This window comes from Neocloeon triangulifer, unplaced genomic scaffold (genome assembly GCF_031216515.1).
Source record: "Neocloeon triangulifer isolate White Clay Creek 2 clone unplaced genomic scaffold, ASM3121651v1 ptg000015l, whole genome shotgun sequence".
Lineage (NCBI taxonomy): Eukaryota > Metazoa > Arthropoda > Insecta > Ephemeroptera > Baetidae > Neocloeon > Neocloeon triangulifer.
Genome location: NW_026775557.1, coordinates 336,702 through 363,428, shown reverse-complemented (window position 1 = coordinate 363,428; position 26,727 = coordinate 336,702). Strand labels below are relative to the sequence as shown.

The following is a 26,727-nucleotide window of genomic DNA, read 5'->3' as shown; positions in this document are numbered from 1 at the left end:
CCGCTGCATCGCTTCATGGCATATTTGCATCGAGAATGAGAAAAGTTTGATGTTATCCATCATTCAATAAAAACTGCAGACTAACACACTTTTCAAAATTTAATTTTTTTTTTTTTTAATAATATCCAACTTGGCATTTCAATGCATTTACTTATAGGGTAAATGACATTTTAATGTTCATTTTAATTCATATTCGTGCAATTACGGAATTTAATCTGTGTGCAGTTATTTGATTTATCGACCAAACAAACCCATGGTGATGCATGCGGCCCACACATATTCAAATCAATCACACGTGAGAGAGTTTACAGACACTGCAGACCAACAGCACACTCTGCCCGAGTTGGGTGTTGATCCAAAGTAAAAATCTGATTGTTGCTCAAAATAATTATAATATTTAAAAATCAGAAAATAAATTTAAATTTAAATATTTGCTCGGATCCTGGGAAATGACTAAAATTAGTAAAATTATTTCTAGACATTATTGGGGGAGATTCAGAAGACTTGACACTCCTGGTATAAATGATTATCCCGGGATGAATCCAAAATGATTAAGTTTATCCTTTTGTTGGCGCTAAATATTTTTTAACCCACCTTCAACTTCTTTGTCCCCAATTCTTACCGGGATACCTTTTTCTACCCTAGTAACAGGATTAACCCACATTATAATCAAATCAGCTGGTTCTTGAAGGATTGTCAACAACTCGCAAATTTTTTTAATTTTGGCCATTTGCAAGAAAAAAAAAAGAAAAAAAATATGTCAGGCCAGAATTTTGTAACGGACATGATAGTGAGGCTAAAATTAAAATCAAAAGCCCGGGCTATAGGCCTTACACACGAGCGTAATTATAATTAAATTTGAACTAAAAAATCGTTTCAAAAATAATATATATTTTCAAGTAAAATTAAAAAATATTTAATCTGAATCTGAGAGTATGAGTTCCGGGAGTGCGAGCCCTGGGAGTGCGATCTCTAAAATTTAATAACAATTGATTAGTAAAAAATCCACCTTTATAAAATATTAAAACATTTCTGTTCTGGATCATTTTAATCTGAATTTTGAATAAATTTAAAAAAAATGAAAAAATTTCTGTATTTTGTAAATTTATTTCAAAAAAATGAAAATGAAAATTACAGACTTCTTTGTCAACGTAAGAAAAACTTTCTACTCGAAATTGATTTTGATTTCTTATCGAGTCGAGTAACATGCAAGGGCTAATAAAATTCTTCCCTGCCGTTTGGCGTAAAGCGAAATTTAATTTCCTCCGAAAGTTTTTATGGTTAGCGCATTGTTTCGTCGAATGCGAGGCGCCGCTCCTTGGAAACGAACCAAAGTGCAGAAACACGAGATTATTTGTTTGTTCGACGGGCGCGAGAGGTGTTGTGGGTGCGTGGCCGGCCCGAGAGCACTCGGGGTCGACGCAGAGATTTCGCGGTTCGGGCCGCGCACCGCGGGGCATGAATATTTGATAGGCACTCGGCGGCGAGATGTTCGTGCAACCGGACGCCGTGCGGAGGCACAGTGATGATGAAAACGACGACTCGTGGAGTGGCGGCGAGTCCGACCAGTCCAACGATCCACAGGATGGAGAGTCAAATGGCGGCAAGATGCTCAAGGTTTGACACACTCGAAAAGAAAACAAGCGTTGTAAACAAATTCGAATTCAAATAATATGCTTGTTTTTCTGATTCTTTTTTCAAGAACCTAAATTTTATCTACATTTTGTTTTGTTCAGTAATAGAAGGTTTTTCAAAAATTAAAAAAAAAAAAAAAAAAAACTTTTAATTAACTATTGGATAGCTTCTATCTTAACCACAACAATTTGGAATAAAACTGTAATATCTGATTTGAAAAGTAAATGTATCAGAGAATATTTTTATACTTTAATCCGATGATATAAATATGTGCTGAAGTTCATATATCAAATAATGTAAATTTTGTAAATTATAAACACACAGGCCAGAATAAATTAGCCAAATATGAATTTTTTTTCGTGGTTTAAAAAAATTCTGTAACGTTCGATTGTAGAAAATAATTTTTAAAGACCGTGGATGAAAGTGCCGATCATATGATAAATGATAACTTTGGCACTGGACTTTTCTTCGTTGAGGATTGAGGACTAGTCCAGCTGTTTTTTGGTATAAAAATAACATTATCGATAAGGAAAAGCCCAATTTACCATTCTCTATTGGAAATTTTCAAAATTTATAAAAGAAATATTAAATTGTTCAGCTATATTTTTCTTAGATTTTAGTAATTATTGTTATTACATTTTTGCATACTGTAGAGGTAAACTATACTGAAATATTGAAATTTGGAATAACTTCAACTTTAATAATGTCATTTCCATGGAATAAACTGAGATTGCAAAAGTTGAGATTGCCTATTTTAATATACACTGAGAAATGGAGTTACGTTTCACGTGCTACTTTTCACATTGTGTTGTAAATTAAAATAAGTCGGTGCAGTACAGCAGTCACGGAATGAAAATGAAGTAGGACAAAACCATAATTTTTTTATTGAATTCCTCGGCTCCAACTAAATTTTGCAAGACAAATAAGTTTTAACTGCATATGTTGGAACATTAAAAACTAAATTATATTTTCAGACGGTGCAATTAAACTATCACAGAGATTTCTAAAAAAAATCAAGCAAATGTTTGTACCGAATTCTGCTAAATTTGCTTTTAGAAAAGACGCGAAGAGTGCGAGCGCAAAGCTCGGCGCGGCGAGATGGACCCTCGACTGGAATTTACCTTCCAGCTCCTGATCGACGCCACCGGCCTCACCAGGGGCGACATCATGGACAACGTTTTTGAGGGCAATATGGTCAGGAAATTTAAATAAAAAGTAGAGCTCTTAAAATACAATATATTAATTCACTAGCTTGACGAGATCAACCAGCTTTTTCTGCCGCACATGAGAAACACCCTGCTTTGGTTCTACCAAGAGGTGCCTCAAGCCGAACAAGCTGCACCTATTGACCCGGTAAGTTGGGAATCATATTGTGATAATTTGATAAATTTTAATTTAGATAAAAATTAAATTATTATATAATCATAACCCATATACCGCCAAATTTCACTACAGAGTTGAAAGTTCCATTGTGATTATGTTATCACATTCTATTCACTAATAAAAATCAAAGTTAAGCCCATTGATATTATATAAAAATATTAATATATTTAAATAACAATTAAAATAAAATATTTGTATGTAATAAAAAGTATAAAAATGTAAGGTAATGAAAATAGTGAAACAAAATAAATATAAATTAATTGTTTTAAATGCAGGTTTAATTGTTTTAATTAATGAAAATATATTTTTTAAATATCATAAATATTTTGTTTAATTGTATTGTGATAAAGCAATAAATAATTTAAAAAAAATATATAAGTTTCAAGCAATTAACTGATATATTAGTTTATGTGCAAAAAAAAATCAATGGGAAAAAGTAGACAAAAATTATTTTTTTTTATACATTTTTAAAGAAGCATATATTATTATTTTGAAGTTCAATTTAAAGTTAACTTATTTCGTCAGAGCGGCCCTTCGTGAACGAAATGACGGTTTTCATTTTCAGAACAAAGCTGGGCCTTCAAGGGCAGTTGCCCAACCAGGTCCGTCGACCAGCAAGGCCCACCAGCCTGTCGCAGCCGCGCCGGCACCTGTGGCCAAGAAAAAACTCTTTCTCACCGACGGCTGGACCGTTCCCTTGACGGGAATCTGCATTTACATGTACCGCCTCAACATCACCAAGCAGTTGCCCGAAGAAGGATTTCACAAGGCACGAGATTAAATTTTAATATCAGAGAGAAAAAGAGTCAAAAGCTAAAATTGAATCAAACTATAGGATTTGTACTGCGGAGTGATTGACGTGACTCGAGTCGGCCTGGTGACGACGATTGAGCGGATTGTGGAGAATGTGTTCATGGAGGCGCTGGCACATCCCTCGCCAGACGCGGAGGACGACGAGGCCAATTGTCCGTTGGTGCGAAACCAATTATTGCCCAGTCTTAGATCTTTCTGCAGTGCGTTGAGAGGTGAAATTTAACTGCTAAAATTTAATTATTTTTATTTCAATCATTATTTTTCTGTTATTGATCAGTTTGCGAGGAAGTTTGCCAGCAAAAGAATGTTTTTGAAGATGATATTAATATTCTCGCCAACATTCAAAGTCCAGACGACGCGAGAGAATATTCAAAAACAGTTGAAAACGTGACCCTTCTGGAGGAGCGTCTGAAAACCTGGATGAAAAGAGTCCACGAGGTAAGCATACATTGTTATTTGAAGAACTTTATTTTTTAAGATTGTTTATCAAACTGTACTGGAAAGAAAAATGCTTTATAATTATAATTATTAATAATTCCAGGTTGTAATGGAAAGTCAGCAACTGCGGCGGGAAAATGACTCCACTGGTCCGCAAGACGAATTGGAGTATTGGAAACGGAGAGGCGCCCAGTTCTCACAAATTGTCAACCACCTACAAAGTCATGAGGTAAGAAAAATTATTCAAGGAAAAAATACTTTTTTTAATATTTGAACAACTTCCTCAAAGAAGACCTTCCTTTTAATTAAAAAAATTTTGGAAAAAATTTATTTAAAAATTCTCATCCTGCAAAATATTTGAACAGTTTGCTCTCCCCTTTTCCTATAAATTTCTGCACTCCAAAAATAAAACCCAATACTTGTATTTACGACAAAAATAGCGATTTCTTAATTTCCAAATTTACATCTGGGGGAGATTTTGCGGCGGAGCATCAGTTTGCCACGCTCTTTCGCTGCTTGTCACACACCTGGCGAAACACGCTTGGGAATGACGGACAGGTGCAACAATTTGCATCGCGTGGGCGTTCACAGGGCGTTCGGGGGCGAAATCGAGCATTTTGATAATAATGCCGTGCAAGGCACCGCCATTCACTTTGCGGCACGCGCGTGCCTCTGCGGCCGATCTTCCGCCGCCCACTTTGATCCGACGGAGTTTATTTTCGGCCGAACGTTGTTTGCAAAACAATTATGATCTCGTTCAACGAGAGCGCGGCCGTTTATTTTATGCAAGTAAACACAATAGATTGGAGAAGTTTTGAAGTTAGAGCACTTGAGAGTTTTTAAGACAACCTTTTATCATGTGAATGGTTTTTTTATCGGAATAAAACGATGAAGGATTTTATTTAAAACCAAAGAAAATTTAACCCTCCAAATTCATTTCAACATTCTGCACTAAATTGTAATAGAATTTTCTCCAATCTGAAGTTTCTTTTTAGCTATTTTTAGAGTACATTTGTATTTTATTGACGAACAAAACACAAGTTCATAACACAATATTTTATCGCGAAATTTTCAAGGTTCAAATGACGCTGCTCTGCCTCCAAATAAACTACTCCAAGACGATAAAGTCGTGGCGGGAGCTGGACAAAAAAATCACCTTCTGCTACAATGAAGCGCGAGATAACGCAAAGTTCATTCAGTCGATGGAAAAAGTGTGCCACTCTTTGTATCTTCACGACCCCGTGCAGATGAAAGACTCGATTCTGAACCTCATCCAGACCGTCCGACTCATTCACAGTGTCAGCAAGTTTTACAACACAACGGAGAGAACGTCCTCCCTCATGGTCAAGGTAGGAAGTTCAAATTAAATTAAAGATAATTTGAAATAATTATTTTAAAAGAAAGCTAGCTTGACGTATTTTTTTATAAATCACATAATAAATAAATAAATAATCAGGTAAAATATAATTTTAAATAAGAAAAATGGCTTTTTCTCCTCAGATCACAAATCAAATGATCGAGACGTGCAAATTGTACATAACCTGTCGCGGCAAAGAAACGATCTGGTCGCAACCGGAGGCGGAAGTGAAGGAGAAACTTGAACACTGCATCAATTTGAATCGCGTTTACCACTCTACGTATTTGACAGTGAAAAATCAGCCCTTTCTACCCGGCGCAACTCCTTTCGGCTTTTCTGAAAACTACGTTTTTGGAAAGTTTGACACTTTTTGCGGTCGTCTGGAGAGGATTATTACACTATTTGACGTAGTCAACGATTACACGCAACTTTTTGAACGCCGAATGGAAGGTATTTTTCATAATTTTAAAGGATAATAGGTATTTTGAAATAAACATTTTTGCATCAAAGGTCTCTTACTTGGAGAGGGTAATTAAAATTCAGTCAAAAATTAAGTTCAATAAAAAAACAAAAAATAAATTGAATAGCTCTTGATGAGGCTATGCGTGCCTTTGATGCGGCCAAAGCTGGGATAATGAACAAGGACTACAATTACTTGGACCACAGAAATAAAGAATTCGACGAGGATTATGATGCGTTCATTGCCAATATCGAGGCTTTGAAAACGAGCATTGGAAACAACATAGAGAGAAATTATGACACAGTTTGGGAATCGCCCCAGGCTATTAAATTTCTGATCAGATTTGAAAAAGTGAGTCCGAAAAATTGTTAATATAAGATTGGTTTTTTCAACAAAACTTGCAATTAGATCATTGAGAAAATTCCACTGACAAGGATGGACGAAAAGTATGATCGCGTCTTGCGATTCTGCGACAAAGAGGTGGACAGAATTCACAAATTATTCCGAAAACAAAAGTCAGACCCGCCGTTACCAAGATATTTTCCACCACTGGCAGGTTTCGAAAAACAATTTTTTTTCTATGCCTCGACTGTACCGAGTTTTTTATTTTGGTCAGGTCGCATCAAATGGGTTCGCTGCTTGCAATTCCACCTGCTGGACTTGATCAACAGCATCTCGAGCCACCACATTTTGCAAAAACTGCCAGCCACAAATGAGCTAATTGAAAAATACAACAACGTGAACACGCACCTGAAAGCGTTTGAAGCTGATGTGATCAAAACTTGGACTAATCAAACAGTTGGATAAATTTATAAAATTTAAAAATGCTAAAATTTATTTTAATTGTTTTAGATAAGGCCAGTGGATGAGGGTTTGAGGCAAAAACTGCTGGCCTTTGATAAGGAAACGGGAGAAGTTGAAGTAAATCTGGACTTTCGGCTGATGGTTTTGATCAGAGAGGCGGACTGCATGGCAAAAATGGAAATCGAGGTGCCAATAATTGCAATGACGCTGTTGAGCAAGAGGAGCTATTTCACCACCATTAACGACTGCCTTGAGGTACCTTTATAAATTTTATTACATTTTAAATTTAGCAATAGTGAAGAAACCAAGCCAAAATAAGTAAAAATACCCCAATAATATTAAGATTGGAGTTTGCCTTCTGCAAGCTCAAAAAAGGTCACAGGCCAACAAGACACTGTGTCTTGGCCTGACCCACTAAAAAAAATCTCTGGAAAGTAGCTTTTTATTAGAAAAAAACCTTTCAACATGAATTCTGTTAGTCTAATGATTGCATTTATATTTCATTTTTCTTAAAACTGTTGCCGTTTTTTGTATTTTTTTATTGCTTTTAAATTTGATAGAGCAATATCAATGAGAAACAAGCCAGTTTTCTTGACTTATAAACGTTTCCTCGAAAGAAAATTTTACTCAAAATTGTTTATATATTTTTCAAGTTGCTACTGAACCGCTTCACTCAAGCCGTCCAAGCTGTGAAAGCGGACGTCCGACCCCTCTTTCTGCCACACATGATGCGCATGGCCGGCATGTTGTCGCCTGGTTTCCACACTATCACCTGGTCTGATCCCACCTGGGACGATTTTTATTTGAACACCCTTGAGGCAGTCAAGACTTTTGAAGTTCTAACAACAAGGCAATTAAAAACAATTTAAATAATCTGCGTGTTTAAAAATAACTTTTGAATACAATCAGGGTTCACGACATTTACAACAATCGAATTCTCTCAGTTCTCTCTTCCATGCAAAAGATTAAGCTGCACGCGCTTCCGAGCAGCAGCAAACCGTGGAGTGTTGAGGAGTTTGCAGACAGAAATGAGTTCACCTGCTGCAGGGCTGCTGCCGTAAGATTTTTTTGAATTGGGTTTAAAATAATTATAATTTAAAAATGAAATAAAACAGGAACTGCACAGAAAAAGTTTGATGGTGGAAGAAGCGGTGGAGGAAATTCTGGATTTGGTCCGAAAGGCGGCACCATCTTTTAAAACCTCAACTGAGCCCGACGAGTTTGACGCTCTAATGGTAGAAGGTGAATTAATTAAATAAGTTTAATTTTAAGGGGGAATGTTGACTGCGAGAAATGATTTATAATTTTATAAATTTTATTTCAATTTTAAGATAAGATTTAGTCCAGTCAATTCTGTGTCATTATATAAAAGTCGTCGTTTTTAAAATCCTAATGATTTAGTCCTGAATTATGATAATCCACATTTGTAAAATAAATTTTCCTCAAAAATACAAAATCCAGGGAAAGATGAGGACACGGAACAAGAAGAAAACGGCGGTGAGGGTGCAGCCGGAAGTGCAGTGGCCGCGTCGACGACCTCTTTGCAGCCTCAGCAGGACTGGAGCGTCGTTTCCGAGTGCTTCGACCAGCCGCACACCGTCATGAAGGGCGGGCCCCTTTCCAAGGCGCTGCAGGACGTGGTGCGAAACGCCGTCAGCGAGATGCGTCGCTATTACAGTCGAAAAGTGATTGACGTGCTGATAAAGGTAACCAAACAGTCGCTGGACACCCTCAGACGACGCTTCATCAGCGAACCAGACACTGGTATGGTATCAAACCCTGAATATAAATGGTTTAAAATATTTTAAATCAAAGCCTCGACTTCTACGCCGAATCCGGTATTTATTATCCACATTTCACTGGTGATTCCAAATGTGGCCATCAAACCGAATTTGGACGAAATCCAGGAGGCGCTCACTAATGCAGGGAGGAATATCACAAACGTGGCCAAAGGCGTCGGCCTGTGGACGGGCGGCAAAGTGCAACAGGTGAACGGAGATCTCCAAGTTGAAATTTCACTTTCGGAAAATTCAAAATGCCGCGGCACCGTTGCACTTGACCATTTTTCAGAAAAATGCACTCGATTTTTGCAAAATAAACATATTGTTTTAATTGCTAGCCTGTTTCTTTTTGATTATTTTTCACCACTACACAAGCACTGAACACACACACAAATGCCAACCGCTTTTTTATTATTTACTCTCAAGAAAATTAATTGAAAACATTCAAAATTAAATCAATTGCCTTTAACAATTAGTTTTTAAATTTCAGTCTGCAAATTTTTATAAATTTTGCGCCTTCTCTGCTTGAGAATGAAACACCGAAAACACGATTAATTTAATAAGTGTTCACTCGGAAACTCACTCTTAATTCAATATCCTTTGATGTTTCAACTAAATAAACTGGAATTTTACAGAATTTAAATAAAATAGGAAATAATTCTTAAATAAAAAGAAGTGCTTCAAAAGTAAATAGGAATTCGATGTTTTCTCCTTTTAAATAATCATGTAGTTGTTTAAATAATATATATGTTGCCGTGAACTAATTAAGCAGATATGTTTATATTTGTGTAATTAATGACGGAAATCGACTCTTGTAAATAACATGGGTTTTCTCTTGTTTTTCTCTCTTCCTCCTCTATCCCGCTTCTGTGTGAATGTTGACGAATGAACGGTTGCGTGCGTATAGAAGCAAGTGTGGCGCAAACTGGCCATGCGACCCCCAGGTGCCTTAAGTGACCTGGTTTCGCAAATCGAACAGGGCACTCAGCAGCGAAACAAAAAGGACGACCCGAAAAGGCGCCGGCGCCGCATCTACAAAGTCGCCTCCGAGGAAAAGATGAATTTCCCGCACCAGCAGAAGAACTTTTTCAGTTTCGTCATTGAGAACAAGGAGGTGATGAAAATGCTCACCCTTCTTTCCACTTGCACTATGGAAATCAAAACCGTAAATAATACACAAAAAATTTAGGTTCAAAAAAAAAATTAATAAATAAATAGGAATTTACGGCATATCTTGAGCGATGGAAACCATACAAAACTCTGTGGAAAAGTGACCAGGACCGAAAGGACATGTTGCAGGCAGGTTTGCAGGATTTTGTGAACATGCTAAGGTACCATGGGGAACTCGAATCGGATCTGAACGTCGAGTCGGATATGCACTACTTTGGCCAGAGTGTTGTTGTCTCCGCTGGTAAGTAATTGCAATTAAAAAAATTCAAAAATTTCCAAAGAAATTTTTCAGAAAAACTGAAATTCGGCCTCCTAACCGAGATAAAAGCCTGCACGTACAGAATCGGTCAGGCTTTACGAAAGAAATACAAACGAGAGATGGATTACGTATACGCGGTCGTTAGTGAAATGGACCGGAAACTTGACAGACCGATTCGCGACTTGGACGACGTCAGAGTCGTAATGGATAATCTGAAGAAAATTAGAGACCAGGAAGTTGATATGGAACTCAGAATCGATCCAATTGAGGTTTAAAATTTTTTCATTTTTTGCTTCACTTTTATATTTGAACTCATTTAAATTATCAGGAGGCTTTCAACATAATTTCTCGATATGAAATCCCGGTGGACAGAGAGGAGCTGGATCAGATAGACAACCTGCGCTACACGTGGCACCGTTTGGTCAAAAGAGCTCTGGACGTGCACTGTCTGCTTTTGAATATGCAGCCGAGGTTTGAGGAAGATTTGCGGAAAAATCTGCAGCGCTTCCGGTTGGATAACATTCAGTACTGCCACGAGTACCGCACTTCTGGTCCAATGATGCCTGGACTCACTCCAAGGGAGGCTTCAGACAAACTGATTGTCTTTCAAGTTAGTAAAATACGATATTTTTTTTACTTTATTTAAAAATGCCAATAATTAATATAAGCTATTTTTACTTAAATGTTTAAAAGTATTAAATTTATTTATTAATTTTGTTCTAATTTTAAATTTATCTAATAAAATTTAATTAAGGAATAATGAGCAATATTATGATTTCATATTTAATAAAAATCAATTTTCTGAAAGCCAAATTATTAGAAAAAAATTCTTAAAAATTATTAAATTTTCTGTGCGTTATTAAGATTTAAACTCAACATATATTTAAATAATATGATTTTCATCAGCTGAACATGGATAATTAATTACGAATTAACTAGATTTCTGAAACAATTAATTAGATTTCAAGTAAATATGCTTCAATAAATTAAGTGTATATGTTAATTTTTTTCTTAGAACATTCTCAAAATTGAATCTAAATAATTATTCTAGAATCGTTTTGATGGCATGTGGAGGAAATTACAAACCTATCAAAGTGGCGAAGAACTTTTTGGTTTGCCTCAAACGGAGTATCCTGAGCTGGCACAAATAAGAAAGGAGCTGAATCTGCTGCAAAAGTTGTACAAATTGTACAACGATGTGATTGATAGGGTGAGCAGCTACTACGATATTCCCTGGGGCGACGTCAACATTGAGGAAATCAACAATGAACTGATGGAATTCCAGAATAGGTAAAAACCTTGAAATGATATTGACAAAGTTTTATTTATAAATATTAAATAAAAAAGGTGTCGCAAACTTCCGAAAGGATTGAAGGAATGGCCTGCATTCCACGCGTTGAAGAAAACCATCGACGACTTCAACGACATGTGTCCCTTGCTCGAGTTAATGGCCAACAAGGCGATGAAGCCGCGCCACTGGCAGCGCATCATGGACTCGACCAAGCACAATTTCGAGCTGGACAGCGAGGGATTCTGCCTAAAACACATTTTGGAGGCACCTTTGCTGGAGTGCAAAGAGGACATTGAGGTTCAAAAAATATTTTATAGCCAAATTTCGGGAATAATTTTTAATTCCAACACAGGATATTTGCATTTCTGCAATGAAAGAGAAGGACATTGAAGCGAAACTGCGGCAAGTGACCAACGAATGGTCCATCCACGAGTTGACCTTCATGACCTTCAACAACCGCGGAGAACTTTTACTTCGGGGAGATACGACTGCAGAGACAATTGGACAACTTGAGGACAGTCTGATGGTTCTCGGCTCGCTTTTGTCCAATCGGTAAAATCAAAATAAACAATAATTGTTTAAAAATTAAAATAAAAAAATTCACACAGGTATAACGCGCCATTCAAAAAGCAAATCCAGCAGTGGGTGTCCGATTTGTCCAACACGAACGAGATTCTGGAACGGTGGTTGTTGGTGCAGAACATGTGGGTCTACCTGGAGGCAGTGTTCGTCGGAGGCGACATCGCCAAGCAGCTGCCAAAAGAGGCCAAGCGCTTCAGCAAAATCGACAAGTCGTGGCAGAAAATCATGCAAAGAGCGCACGAGACCCCAGGGGTGGTTGCCTGCTGCGTGGGTGATGACCTGCTCAAGCAGTTGCTGCCCCACTTGCAAGAGCAACTCGAACTCTGCCAAAAATCACTGAGCGGGTTGATATTTTACTTTATTCTTCAAAAGTGATTTTTTTTAATAGGAAAAGAACAAAATGATGATTTTTTTCCTTGCTAATTTTATTAATTTGAAACTTTTTTATTGAGGCGTTTTATAATTTTATTTTATTAAAAAATTGGTATCTTTTGTAACTCCAAAATTTATTGTGAGAGTAATGATTACAAAAATAATTTAATTGCAGCTATTTGGAGAAAAAGAGAATGATGTTCCCGAGGTTCTTCTTCGTTTCCGACCCCGCTCTCTTAGAAATTCTCGGCCAAGCTTCCGATTCGCACACAATCCAAAACCACCTGTTATCGATTTTCGACAACACTCGCTACGTCAAATTCCATGACATTGAATATAACAAAATTCTCGCAATCGTTTCATCCGAGGGAGAAACCATTCAGGTAATCTGCTGTTTAAAATTAAGAAATTTGTTATGTATTAAAAAAAAAATATTTAAAGCTGGAAAAAGCAGTTCGGGCAGAGGGCAGCGTGGAAACTTGGTTGACCGCTTTACTGCAAACGTCTCAAGCATCTTTACATTCAATCATTCGTTCAAGCCACACGATGATCAACGACGCCAATTTTAATCTGCTCGCTTTTCTCGACAAAATGCCAGCTCAGGCAAGACTCATAAAATATAATATATTATTTTATTATAATATAAATAAATAAACCAACAAAAATGCAGATCGGTTTGCTTGGAATTCAAATGGTTTGGACTCGCGATTCTGAAGCTGCACTGCTGCAAGCCAGGGCGGACAAAAAGGTCATGGGCGAGACCAACAACCGATTTTTAGAGCTACTTAATACGTTAATTGACCAAACCACAAGAGATTTGACCAGGATTGAACGCATTAAATTTGAGACGCTCATCACTATTCACGTGCACCAGCGAGACATTTTTGATATAATGGTGAGACAAAAAATTAGCCAAAAGAGGATTTTCTAACAAAGTTTATTTAGTGCCGAATCAACGTGAAGCACGTCAACGATTTCGAATGGCTCAAGCAATGCCGGTTTTACTTCAAAGAGGATATTGACAAGACCCTGATTTTGATTACTGACGTCAATTTTACGTACCAGAATGAATATCTGGGATGCACTGATCGGCTTGTGATTACACCTTTGACTGACAGGTCAGGAAAAATTTACGCTTTTTTCTCTGCTGATCATTATATTTTTATTTTATTTTTGAGAATGAAAATTAATATCTCTTCAATTCTCTGCCATAAGAATTAAAATAATTTCAAACAAAAATTAAGAAAATCAAATTAATCGAAATTAAGCCGGGTCAAAGAAAATTTGATGTTGAACCAGTTATTAAACTTTAAATTCATTAATTATAATTATTATTGTTGTTTCTTTGTCCACATACAATACATTGTTAACGTTCATTTGTTCCAACGAAACTTATTTAAAACAAGCAATTGTTGGAAAAAACGCAGCACCACTAGCAAGAATGTTGCTAATTTTTAACTTCCGAGAAAAAAAGACCCCATCCGCCGCATTGAGCCTCCCTCGGTTGACTAAGTATTTTTTCTTATCACTTTTATCACACATTTTGCCACAGGTAGGCAAGAGAGGATGGGAAACTGTTCCACTGAGCATTATTCATTTTATTTATTTCATTGAATTGAATTACAATTTTTGTTATTAATTTTTAATTTACACTATTATTCAATGAAAATGAAATATTTTTGGAGCATTAAGTTTAATTTTATTTTCATTTTAATTGAATTGTCTGTCAAAGGTGTTACATCACCCTGGCCCAAGCCCTGGCGATGAGCATGGGCGGTGCGCCTTGCGGCCCAGCAGGAACTGGCAAGACGGAAACGGTCAAGGACATGGGCAAGACGCTGGCCAAGTACGTGGTCGTGTTCAATTGCTCTGACCAAATGGACTACCGCGGTCTGGGCCGAATCTACAAAGGACTCGCGCAGTCGGGGTCGTGGGGCTGCTTCGACGAGTTCAACCGAATCGAACTGCCCGTCCTGTCAGTGGCCGCGCAGCAAATCGCGGTCGTTCTCGGCGCCAAAAAGGAGAAAAAGAAGCAGTTTGTCTTCACGGACGGAGACACAATTACTCTCTGTCCTGAATTTGGAATTTTCATCACCATGGTGAAATTTTCATAAATTATAATATTGAAAATAAAACCAGAATTGGTAATTTTTAAAGAACCCTGGTTACGCTGGACGAAAGGAGCTGCCTGAGAATTTGAAAATCCAATTTAGAACTGTGGCGATGATGGTTCCAGACAGGCAAATCATCATTCGAGTCAAACTGGCCAGCTGTGGATTTTTAGAAAATATCACCCTGGCTCGAAAGTTCTACACTCTTTACAAATTGTGCGAAGAGCAGCTCACCAAGCAGGTGACTTTTTCTGAGATAAAATTTTTGTTTCAATTTCGACGCAACAATCAATGACAGGTTCACTACGATTTCGGTTTGAGGAACATTTTGTCCGTTTTGCGAACGCTGGGTGCCGCCAAAAGGGTCAACTCGAAAGACACGGAGAGCATGATTGTGATGAGGGTCTTAAGAGATATGAATTTGTCAAAGCTGATAGGTACGTTACTGCTGAATGATTCTCGTGAATGCACAAATTCGGTTTTTAAAACTTTGCAGATGAAGACGAGCCTCTTTTTATGTCTTTGGTGTCTGACCTTTTCCCAAATCAAATGTTGGAGAAAACTGGGTATCCAGAGTTAGAAACTGCAATTCAGCAGCAGGTCGAGGAGGCAGGGCTTGTTTACCACCCACCGTGGGTGCTCAAATTAATTCAGGTAATACTAATTAATTAACATTATAATTTAATATAAATTAAATAAAAATACAAAATTTTGTATAAGCAAATCTGACTAGATAATCCATCGATTTAAAAACAAAAGTCATATAAAATATTTATAAAGGGAAAAAGTTAAGATGTAATATTTGAAGGAGAGATAGGGATCAGGAAGGAAGCATGTATTGACCATAATTTCCAATTCATATATTTGAAAAATAAAATTAATATAAGGATATATATTACATAGCGTAGAGTTATCTCACTTTAAGATTATGATTTTTTTTTAAAATTAGGATCAAAATTTAAAATTGAAATTTCCAGCTTTATGAAACGCAAAGAGTGCGTCACGGAATAATGACCTTAGGACCGACCGGCGCCGGCAAGACGACGTGCATCCAGGTGCTGATGAAGGCGCTGACCGCTATGGGGCAGAACCACCGCGAGATGCGCATGAACCCGAAGGCCATCACGGCGTCGCAAATGTTCGGCCGGCTGGACGTGGCCACCAACGACTGGACGGACGGAATTTTCTCGGCTCTGTGGCGCAAAACGCTCAAGCTGAAGAAGGGCGAGCACGTGTGGTTGGTGCTGGACGGACCTGTGGACAGCATTTGGATCGAGAACCTCAATTCCGTCCTGGACGACAACAAAACGCTGACGCTGGCCAACGGCGACAGACTGTCCATGGCGCCTACGTGCAAGATCATTTTCGAGCCAGAAAACATTGACAATGCGTCACCGGCGACAGTTTCAAGAAACGGAATGGTTGGTTTAAAATAATAACTCCAAAATTTAATTTATTCAATTAGATTTAAGTTAAAAGTAATGTCTTTCGATTTACAATATTCAATCCCTTTTTATTTGTTAAGTAAAATTTACTTTTGAGGTTACTTAAATCAAACGCTGTAGATCCCAATTTTCGGGAAAAGTAAATATAATAAATAAATATCAATTTGTAGCGCTTTAAAGTTGTGTATATATTTGCTTTAATAAAATTATTCATAATGTCATTAACTTAAAATCCAAACAGGTTTACATGAGCTCAAGCGGCCTAGACTGGAAGCCGATTTTGCAAATGTGGCTTCAGAAGCAGAGTCCGCGAGAGGTGAAAATTTTCCAAGAACTTTTTGACGCGTCTTTCGCCACAGTTTATTCTTGGATGAGTCAAAATCTGACGCCCAAGATGAAAGTTCTGCAGTGCAACGTCATCCAACACGTAAAAATTATTATATTATTTTTAATTTTTTTAATTAATTATTGTGTATGATGGCAGATGCTGGACGTTTTGGAAGGGCTAGTTCCAAGAGAGCAAGAAAAGTCGGAGGAGGAAAATTTTGAAGAGCCTCCAACTCCAGTTTCGCCAAGCAAACCAGGTGATGGTGTTCAAATTCCAGGTACTGAAAGTATTAAATTTAAAAAAAACTCCATAAAATTTTAAAAATACTCCTCTTATTTATTTTTTAATAATTTAAAAAAAAAATGCTATAGTTATCGAAGTGGAGATAGAAGAAGATGACGATCTGGACAAAGAGAAGGTCTCGACGCAATTAACCAACAAACACTTGCAGCGATTCTACGTTTTTTCCCTCGTCTGGGGTATGGGTGGACTGCTGGACACCGCGGACAGGCTGCAGTTTGACATCTTCTTAAGAGAAAAACTCACTCTCGACTTGCCATTTAAAAAGGCGGATAAAGGTGCGACCGTTTTCGACTACGTCGTTAGCCCCACAGGTATAAATGAAATTGAAAAATTTTATTAAAAAAATTATAATTAAAATTTGGAAAATACAGGCGAGTGGGAGCACTGGAACTCGCTGGTAGTTCCATACGTCTACCCTGAAAATAGCACGCCTGACTACAGCTCAATCTTGGTGCCCATAATTGAAACCGTCCGCATGGACTACTTGATCAATGTTATCGCAAAGCAGGGAAAAGTAGGAATGGAATTAAAAATAGAAATTTGAATCAAAATTGTTTGATAGGCAATAATGTTGATTGGAGAGCAAGGAACGGCCAAAACTGTGATGATGAAGTCTTACATGAAAAAGGCCAACACCGACACTCACTTGAGTAGAATTTTTAACTTCTCTTCAGCCACCACTCCGCAACAATTTCAGGTTTATAAAATCAAATCTTTTTTTTAATTTCAGGGAAGATTTTAATAAATAATATTTATAAAAAAAAAACTTTCAGAAAACGATTGAGAGCTACGTGGAAAAACGAATGGGAAACACTTACGGTCCTCCTGGTGGAAAGAAAATGCTTGTTTTCATTGACGACATCAACATGCCGCACATCAACGAATGGGGTGACCAGGTCACCAATGAAATCGTACGGCAGTTGATGGAAATGGGTGGATTTTACAGTCTCGAAAAGCCGGGCGACTTTACCACGATCGTTGACATGCTATTTGTGGCCGCGATGTGCCAGCCCGGTTTGAAATTTTAAGAGAAAAAAAATTGGTTTTATATTATTTTCGAAATTTAATAATAGGAGGTGGGCGAAATGACATTCCCTCGCGGCTCAAGCGAAAGTTCTGCATTTTCAACTGCACCCTGCCCACTGATGAATCGATCGACCGAATTTTCTCTGTAATTGGCGAGGGCCATTACAACGTGAAAAGAGGTTTCGTTCCAGAGGTCAGAAATTTGATCAAGAAACTTGTGCCTTTAACCAGAGTCCTTTGGCAACACACAAGAGTAAGAATAAATTATTAGGATAATTTTCAAATTTTCCATTTTAAATTGTACCATTTCTTGGTATTAATTTTTAAAGATAAATTTGCTTCCGACGCCGGCGAAATTCCACTACGTCTTCAATTTGAGGGACTTGTCGCGAATTTGGCAGGGAATGGTCGGCACCTTGAGCACCGTAATCGAAAATGAGCGAGTTCTTGTCTCATTATGGAAACACGAGTGCGTACGTGTATTTTCTGACAGGTTCGTCATAATTAATTTTTAAATTAAATTAATATACTTTGACTGCGTTTATTTTTCAAGATTTGTGTCCGAGTCTGACAAGGACTGGTTCAGAGGAAAGTTGAAAGACCTGGTTGGAGAACACTTGGGCGAAAATTACCGGAAAATGGCAGAACCTGAGGAGGTTTTTGTCGACTTCATGAGGCAATGCAAACTGTTAAAATTTCAGGTTTTTTAATATTTCCTGAATGAAAAATAGGGACGCACCAGAGCCTACTGGCGAGGAGGGTGAAGACGCTGACATGGAGCTGCCCAAGGTTTACGAGCCCGTCAGTGGCTATGACGATTTGAAGGAGAGGTTGGAAATGTTCCTCTCGCAGTACAATGAGATGCAACGCGGAGCTGGAATGGACCTCGTCTTTTTCCCTGATGCGATGCTCCATTTAGTCAAAGTAATTTAAAATTTATTTATTTGGAACAAAAATTTTCGATTTTTAATTTTTTTATATAAGATTTCTCGAGTGATCAGGCATCCAAGAGGCAACGTCATGCTAATTGGAGTTGGCGGCTCCGGAAAACAGTCCCTTACAAAATTGGCCTCGTTCATTGCCGGTTACAAAACTTTCCAAATTACGTTAACAAGGTATGAATAAAATTAATTTTACGGATTTTGCAAAAATTAAATTTCCTTTAAATAGGTCATACAATATTGCGAATTTCCTTGAGGACCTCAAGTTCTTGTACCGCACTTGCGGCGTCCAAGGGAAAGGCACGACTTTCCTTTTCACCGATCTGGACATCAAAGAGGAAGGTTTTCTCGAATACCTGAACAACATTCTTTCGTCAGGCGTCATTTCAAATTTATTCAACCGCGACGAACAGCAAGAAATAATTTCCGAACTGACCCCCATCATGAAAAGGGAGTTTCCCAAATTGACCCCCACGGCTGAATCGGTCATGGAATACTTTTTGTCGCGCGTCTGCCAGAATCTGCACGTCGTTTTTTGCTTTTCACCGGTAATTGATTATTCCCAACGTATACTTCTAAAACGAATTTTCAATTAGGTTGGAGAAAAATTCCGCAATCGCGTGTTGAAATTCCCAGCCCTGGTGTCCGGCTGCACGGTCGACTGGTTCCAACCGTGGCCTAGAGATGCGTTGGTTGAAGTTGCGAAGCATTTCATTACTGATTTTGAAATCGCGTGCACGCCTAAAGTGAAATCGGAACTGGTAGAGGCGCTTGGATCTATTCAGGACATTGTGTCCAACATGTCAAATGAGTATTTCCAAAGGTAAAAAACAGCCTGAAATTTAATTTCCATAATTTGATTATAAATTAAAAAAAAATCAAACGATAAATTAAGACGAGGAATTATTGATTAATTATTTTCCAGTTAGCAATTAAACACAAATATTAATCACAATTCAGATTCCGTCGAGCCACTCACGTCACTCCAAAGTCATACTTGAACTTCATCGGTGGCTACAAAAACATCTACCAAAACAAGCAGCGCGAGCTTGGCCAGGGCGCCGAGCGAATGGACACCGGCCTTGCCAAACTCAAGGACGCATCCAAGTCGGTCGAAATTCTGAAGCAAGAGTTGGCCATAATGGAGAAGGACCTGGCGCTGGCCTCTGAAAAGGCTGAAAAGGTGCTCAGCGAAGTCACGGAAAGGGCCATGCAGGCCGAGCAGTTCAAGAATCAGGTGCAGAAGGTCAAGGAGAAGGCGGAGGCGCTGGTCGAGAACATTGCCCAGGAAAAGGCGATTGCAGAGGAAAAACTCGAAGCCGCCAAACCCGCGCTTGAAGAAGCTGAGGCGGCGCTCAACACTATAAAACCAGCTCACATTGGTAATTATTAATTACTATAAAAATTGCATATTCAAGAAGTATATTTTTTTTTTCAGTTTTATTTCAAAATTCCGTCAAAAAGTTTATTTTTTGGAATTTTCATTTTGAAACATATGAAAATTAATCAATTTAAACCTTTTATAGATCAAGTATTATTTTTATACTATTTTATAGAGAAAATAAACTACAGTGCATGCAATAATTTTCATCCACTTAAAATTCCAGCAACTATTCGCAAACTTGGTCGGCCACCTCACCTCATTATGCGCATAATGGATTGCGTGCTCATTCTGTTCCAACGAAAACTGCACGCAGTGATTGGAGACACAGCTGCTCCTTGTCCCAAACCCTCCTGGGCTGAATCACTGAAGGTTCGTACATTATAAAAAAAAATTTTTTTTAAATTATTAATTTAAAATTAATCTGCCTGAAATAGATGATGGCGAGCACAACATTTTTGATCCAACTGCAAAACTACCCGAAGGACATAATTAACGACGAAATGATCGAGTTGCTGACGCCGTACTTTGAGATGGAGGACTACAATATGGAAACGGCCAAAAGGGTTTGCGGAGATGTGGCCGGCTTACTTTCGTGGACGAAGGCCATGTCCTTTTTCCACTCGGTCAACAAGGAAGTGTTGCCATTAAAAGTATCATTGAAAATTGAAATTTCTATAATTAAAACATTTAACTATACTTTAATGCAATTTTGCCAAATTCGTTAATAAATTTTTGATAGCATTAAATTATTTGTTTTGTGAAAGGCAAATCTCGCGATGCAAGAGGCTCGTCTGAAAGTGGCCATGGATGACTTAGCGAGGGCTGAACATGAACTGGAGGAACGCGAGGCGGCTCTGAACCAAGTGAAGGCGCAGTACGACGCAGCCGTTTCAGAAAAGCAGCGACTGACCGACGCGGCCACCGTCTGTCTGCGGAAAATGCAGGCGGCCAGCGCGTTGATCAATGGACTTGGTGGAGAGAAAATTAGATGGACGCAGCAAAGCAAAGATTTTAAGGAGCAACTTGGAAGGTTATTATATTAAATAGATAATGAATTCATTTGATTTTAATTTAAAATTTTATTATAACTACTATTGAGTTCGATTTTCCGTTGAATTAAAAAAATTATTTGTTATAGACTGGTTGGAGACGTAGTAATTGCGACTGGATTCTTGTCATACTGCGGTCCTTACAATCAGCAGTTCAGAGCCAGTCTTGTGACTGGTTGGATGGAAATTCTCAAAGTAAAACAGATCCCGTTCACGCAAAACTTGAACATCATCAACATGCTCATCGAAAACTCTACCGTAATTTGAAATTAAAAATTAAATTCAATTAACTTAGATTTATTTTTATGGTAGATTTCCGAGTGGACTTTGCAAGGACTACCGAACGACGAGCTTTCGGTGCAAAATGCACTGATTGTGACAAAATCCAGTTCATACCCTTTACTCGTCGACCCCCAAAACCAAGGGAAAATGTGGATCAAAAACAAGGAAGGTGGAAACGATTTGCAGATTACTTCGCTCAACCACAAGTACTTCCGAACACATTTAGAGGACAGTTTGTCCCTCGGACGGCCGTTGTTGATCGAAGACGTGGGGGAAGAGCTCGACCCGGTCATCGACAATGTGCTGGAGAAAAATTTCATCAAGTCTGGATCAATTGAAAAGGTTTTAAACCCAATAAATTGATTTATTAAAATGAAATAAAACGATTTTAGGTCATTGTTGGAGACAAAGAGTGCGACGTAATGCCCGGTTTCATGCTTTACATCACGACCAAATTGCCAAATCCGGCGTACTCGCCAGAAATCAGCGCCAAAACGTCTATAATCGATTTCACAGTCACCATGCAAGGCTTGGAAGACCAACTTTTGGGTAAAAGAAAATTGAGAAAAACTCTTGCTGGCTATAATAATTTATTTGGCAGGCCGGGTGATATTGATGGAAAAATCAGACCTCGAAGCTGAGAGAGTTGCTCTGTTCGAGTCTGTGGTTCAAAATCAAAGGCGAATGAAAGAGTTGGAATCTGACTTGCTTGAGAGACTCACCTCTACACAGGTAAAATAAAAATAAAGTATTTTGGAATTTAATTTATGAGAGAGAAAATATTTTTTTATAGAGCTGTCTTGTCCCCATAAAAACAAAATCTAATTTAAGAAAATAAATTTATATTGAACCTTTTTTTAATGAATTACAAGTTTTTCCAACAAAGACAACTCCAGTTAGTCTCTATATGAACGTCTCCTTTAGCTAAAATATGTATGCTAAAAAAAATCAAAACAATATGAAAAATAAAGTCAGAAATATTAATTAAAATAATTTAAAAAATATTATTAAATAATATATTAACGTATATTTATTTATTGATACTTAGAATTTTTTGTTAGGGCTCGCTGGTGGACGACGAAGCCCTGATCCACGTGCTGCAAGTTACAAAAACCACAGCCGAGGAAGTGAACGAAAAGTTGAAAGTTTCCGCTCAAACGGAGAAGAAAATCACGATAGCTCGAGAGGAATTCCGAGCAGTAGCAGCTCGCGGTTCAATCCTCTACTTCTTGATTGTTGAAATGAGCAACGTTAACGTCATGTATCAGAACTCATTGAAACAGTTCCTTATCATTTTCGACAACTCCATCAACAAGTAAAAACTAAAATCAATTTAATATTTAATTACAATAGGAAAAAAATTAATTATGTAAGGTCTCAAAAGAGTGCAATAACCGAAGAGAGGATTAGCAACATTCTGCGCTACTTGACATTCGAAGTTTGGAAGTTCACTCAAAGGTCCCTGTATGAAAAGCACAAGGCTCTGTTCACCTTGATGCTTGCGATGAAAATTGACCTATCGATGGGCAAAATCAGCCATGAAGAGTTTATGGCGTTTATAAAAGGTGCACATTAATTTCCGATTAAATTTATAATATTTCAATGAATGTTTGGTAATTCAGGAGGTGCATCTTTAGACCTGAATGCTGTCACTCCGAAACCATTCAGGTGGATTTTAGATATAACTTGGCTTAACCTTGTAGAGATAAGCAAACTGCCGACTTTTGAAGACGTTTTACAAAGGGTGCATTTAAAAATAAAATTTCCAGAAGAAATCAAATCAAAATGTAAATTTTTCTCAGATCCAGAATAACGAAAAGGAGTGGAAAACGTGGTATGAGAAAGAGCGACCTGAGGAAGAGGAAATTCCTTGTGGGTACCAAAAATCACTGGACGTGTTCAGGAGGCTGCTGCTCATTAGGTCATGGAGTCCTGACAGAACTTTATCACAGGCTAGACATTATGTCATGAGTGAGGAATTTTAATGTATTTTAATGCTCATAAAATTTAAAATTATTTAAAACATTGATATAAATATGAATGAATTAAATGTTAAAATCAGTTAAAAAAAAATGGTAAGCTAATTTTAATTATGTGTGTTTAAATTATATAAAAAAAAAAATGTTTAAATTATTCATTTTGTAAAATTTTTTAGAGTCGCTAGGATCTGAATATGGAGAAGCGTGTATTTTGGATTTAGAAGCGACCTGGGAGGAATCAGAGCCTCGGACGCCTTTGATTTGCATGCTTTCTATCGGGTCAGATCCATCGCCCCAAATCGCAGCTCTCGCCAAGCAGAGAGACATTAGTGAGATAATTTTTTTTTTAATTATTATTTTCTAAATTAATGAAAAACCACAGAAATCCGTTCGGTCTCCATGGGCCAAGGACAAGAACTGCACGCGAGGAAACTGATTCAAGACTCGATGATTCACGGAGGGTGGGTCCTCATGCAGAACATCCACCTGAGTCTGCCCTTCTGCAGCGAGGTGATGGACTTTTTGGTCGAGACTGACGTCATCCACGACTCGTTCCGACTCTGGATGACCACAGAAGTGCATCCGCAATTTCCAATAGGACTATTGCAGGTAATTTTTTTTTTCAAATTTAAATTATATTGCACTTGATATTTAAAATAATCGGCCTTGAATGCATTTTCAGATGGCAATTAAATTCACTAATGAGCCTCCGCAAGGAATCCGAGCCAGTTTGAAGCGGACGTATCAGAATATTACTCAAGTACGTACCAGCAAATGTGCGCACAAAGTTTTGAACAAACTCTTATCGCCAGTTCACAAGTCCGTGAGACAAAAAATACGAACCGAAAAAAGATTTATGTAAAATTGAATTATAAGACTAAAGGGCACTTTCGCTTCGAGGCCAAGACGCAATACAAACGAGAATCAATTAATTATTAATTTCAAAGGCGGATGCACCATACAATGTTGTGCGGGTTGCCAGAGTACGAAACTTGCAGGCGCTCGGCAGAGTGCATCTTTTTATGTAACGAAATAGTTCAGAGATGCACGACAAGGAGATAAATTTGTTATTCCGTCCAAATTAATTGGCTGTCAAGTCAACGGGTAAAACCAAGCAATTATTTTTTTTACGGTCGTTACTTGTCATTTGATAACCCGATCGACATTGAAATGACATTGTGTACCGCGCAGTTAAGTATAAAGTGTACTTTGGATCGCCAAAAAAGATAATCCGGCGGCGATGTTGCACAACTCGAAAGCGAATTAAAATTTCAAATTAGGAAAAACGAAAATTTTCAGGACTCACTGGATTACTCGTCCCAGTCGCAATGGCCACCGCTGTTGTACGCCGTCGCTTTTTTGCACACTGTGGTCCAGGAGAGGAGGAAGTTCGGACCGCTGGGATGGAATGTGCCGTACGAATTCAATCAGGCGGATTTCGCTGCCAGCGTGCAGTTCATCCAGAACCACCTGGATGATATGGACCCTAAAAAGGTGGAGACGGAATTTAATAAAGAATGCACAATTTTTCTTAAGAAATAGGAAATAAAATATAAAAGAATGATTGACCATTGGAAACAAAAATTGAAAATCCCTGGCAAATAAACTATATCAAAATAGGGTTTCATAAAAATTTGCTTCGAATGAAAATATTTAAATTAATTTGAATAATATCAATAATTATTTTAGCCACAATTGTTTAACAAATTTAACCAAGCTGTTTATTTTTATTTTTAGGGAATATCTTGGCCGACCGTGTGCTACATGCTTGGCGAGGTTCAATACGGTGGTCGAGTGACCGACGATTTTGACAAACGCCTGCTGCTCACATTTACACACGTCTGGTTCTGCGACGTGCTCCTGAGGCCAGGTTTTGAGTTTTACAAGAACTACAAAGTGCCTGTGACGAGAAACCTGCAGGGCTACACCGATTACATCAACAGCCTGCCGGCCACCGACACGCCAGAGGTTTTCGGCCTCCACCCAAATGCAGACATTACGTACATACAAAAAATTTAAAGAGAAAATAAATTTAATTTAAGAAAATAAAACCTTTTTCAGATATCAGATCAATACAGCTAAAGCAATTTTGGACACAATTTTGAGTGTTCAGCCCAAGGAGGGTGGCAGTCAGGGCGGCGAAACCAGAGAAAGTATAGTCTATAGGTTGGCAGACGATATGCTTGAGAAAATACCAAAACCCTACAATAGCTTCGAGGTAGAGTCAAATTTCAAATTTGTATTATTTATTTAATATAGGAAGAAATATTTTTAATTTATTGAAAAATTCAGACCAGGCTTTTATGAAATCCAACTCAAGTTTTATTTTAACTTTCATTATTATACAATAATAAGCAATTGATTTTTAAATTTTAAATATAAAATTATTTTTCAACAATTTCATTGCAGGTTCGAGAGGCTCTGAATCGCATGGGTGCCCTGCTGCCCATGAATATTTTCCTGCGCCAGGAAATCGACCGGATCCAGCGAGTCATCAAAGAGGTGCACACCACGCTGTGCGACCTGAAACTCGCGATTGACGGCACAATAATTATGAGTGCTGCTTTAAAAGAGTCGCTGGACGCAATGTACGACGCTAGAATACCAGCTCGTTGGCAAAAGGTAAAAGATAAAAGAAAAGTGTCCGATCAGGCAGTAAATAAAAAGAAAATTTTTAGATGTCGTGGGAATCGACCACGTTGGGCTTTTGGTTCACCGAACTGCTCGAAAGGGACTTCCAGTTCCGAAAGTGGATGGCCAACGGAAGACCCCACGTGTTTTGGATGACCGGATTTTTCAATCCGCAAGGATTTTTGACAGCTATGAGACAAGTATGATTCCATAATTAATACATACATAAATATATATTGCAGAGAAAAATAAAATATATTAACTTCAATTGAAATAGGTTCATCTTAAATATTGAAATATTATTTATTAATTTATAGGAAGTGACACGCGCCCACAAAGGCTGGGCCCTCGATTCGGTTGTCCTGCAAAACTTAATAACGCGGTACTCAAGAGAAGAGCTGCACGAGGCACCTCCTGAGGGCGTCTACGTTTACGGACTGTTTCTCGAGGGCGCGAGTCTGGACAGGAAGACTTGCAAACTGATCGAGAGCAAACCAAAAGTGCTGTACGAACAGATGCCGGTAATTTACATCTACGCAATTAACACGACCGCCGGCAAGGACCCGAGACTGTACGAGTGTCCCATCTACAAGAAGCAATGTCGCACCGACCAGAAATACGTCGGCTCGGTTGACTTTGAGACGGACAACAACCCAAGGCACTGGACACTCAGAGGAGTTGCTCTACTTTGCGATATTAAATAAAGAGCGAACTAGATGGTTATATTTCAATCCAATAAAATGAAGTTATTGTTGAAAAAATTAGTATCAATCAATGCTACTCCATTGTAAAAATGTGAAACCTAAAATTATAATTAAAAACAAGAAATGAACTTTCAATTTAAATAAGATCTTTCCACATAAATATGAAAAAATTATTCTCGTCAAAAAATAAACATAAAAT

At 37.9% G+C, this 26,727-nt stretch overlaps 2 protein-coding genes across 2 annotated transcripts in view; one reads left to right on the top strand and one right to left on the bottom strand.

The window, feature by feature from the left end:
* The window catches only part of LOC132202746 (DDB1- and CUL4-associated factor 11), a 41,902-nt gene that overhangs the window by 8,233 nt on the left and 6,942 nt on the right, over positions 1–26,727 (bottom strand). Inside the window, exon 2 of the mRNA XM_059629895.1 lies at positions 24,500–24,679. The gene's annotated coding sequence lies outside the window, so the exon portion shown is untranslated. The remainder of the gene's footprint in view (positions 1–24,499; positions 24,680–26,727) is intronic.
* Positions 1,489–26,570, top strand: LOC132202747 (dynein axonemal heavy chain 5). The gene is made up of 70 exons (XM_059629897.1): positions 1,489–1,617; positions 2,692–2,829; positions 2,887–2,988; positions 3,584–3,787; positions 3,854–4,043; positions 4,109–4,269; positions 4,373–4,498; positions 5,346–5,618; positions 5,770–6,076; positions 6,137–6,154; positions 6,214–6,437; positions 6,495–6,642; positions 6,703–6,884; positions 6,939–7,145; positions 7,544–7,740; positions 7,800–7,947; positions 8,006–8,132; positions 8,352–8,654; positions 8,706–8,878; positions 9,582–9,836; positions 9,890–10,082; positions 10,134–10,369; positions 10,429–10,710; positions 11,152–11,390; positions 11,448–11,688; positions 11,744–11,943; positions 12,000–12,317; positions 12,521–12,728; positions 12,787–12,948; positions 13,016–13,240; positions 13,291–13,463; positions 14,078–14,444; positions 14,503–14,697; positions 14,755–14,893; positions 14,953–15,110; positions 15,434–15,877; positions 16,143–16,328; positions 16,386–16,506; positions 16,601–16,843; positions 16,904–17,046; positions 17,095–17,229; positions 17,306–17,546; positions 17,606–17,811; positions 17,888–18,051; positions 18,112–18,234; positions 18,290–18,482; positions 18,543–18,673; positions 18,729–19,047; positions 19,096–19,322; positions 19,460–19,881; positions 20,107–20,252; positions 20,318–20,533; positions 20,648–20,913; positions 21,022–21,190; positions 21,245–21,556; positions 21,607–21,763; positions 21,816–21,946; positions 22,276–22,529; positions 22,589–22,779; positions 22,837–22,958; positions 23,017–23,185; positions 23,370–23,522; positions 23,576–23,802; positions 23,876–23,953; positions 24,493–24,687; positions 24,931–25,193; positions 25,255–25,411; positions 25,603–25,815; positions 25,872–26,024; positions 26,142–26,570. The coding sequence occupies exons 1-70, from the start codon at positions 1,489–1,491 to the stop codon at positions 26,526–26,528; spliced, it is 14,205 nt and encodes a 4,734-aa protein (XP_059485880.1). The 3' UTR covers positions 26,529–26,570.

Coding starts and splice junctions, on each gene's coding strand:
- LOC132202747 (XM_059629897.1), top strand. CDS start 1,489: ATGTTCGTGCAACCGGACGCCGTGCGGAGGCACAGTGATGATGAAAAC. Junction 1,618..2,691: donor ATGGCGGCAAGATGCTCAAG/GTTTGACACACT, acceptor ATTTGCTTTTAG/AAAAGACGCGAAGAGTGCGA. Junction 22,959..23,016: donor TTGAAGACGTTTTACAAAGG/GTGCATTTAAAA, acceptor AATTTTTCTCAG/ATCCAGAATAACGAAAAGGA.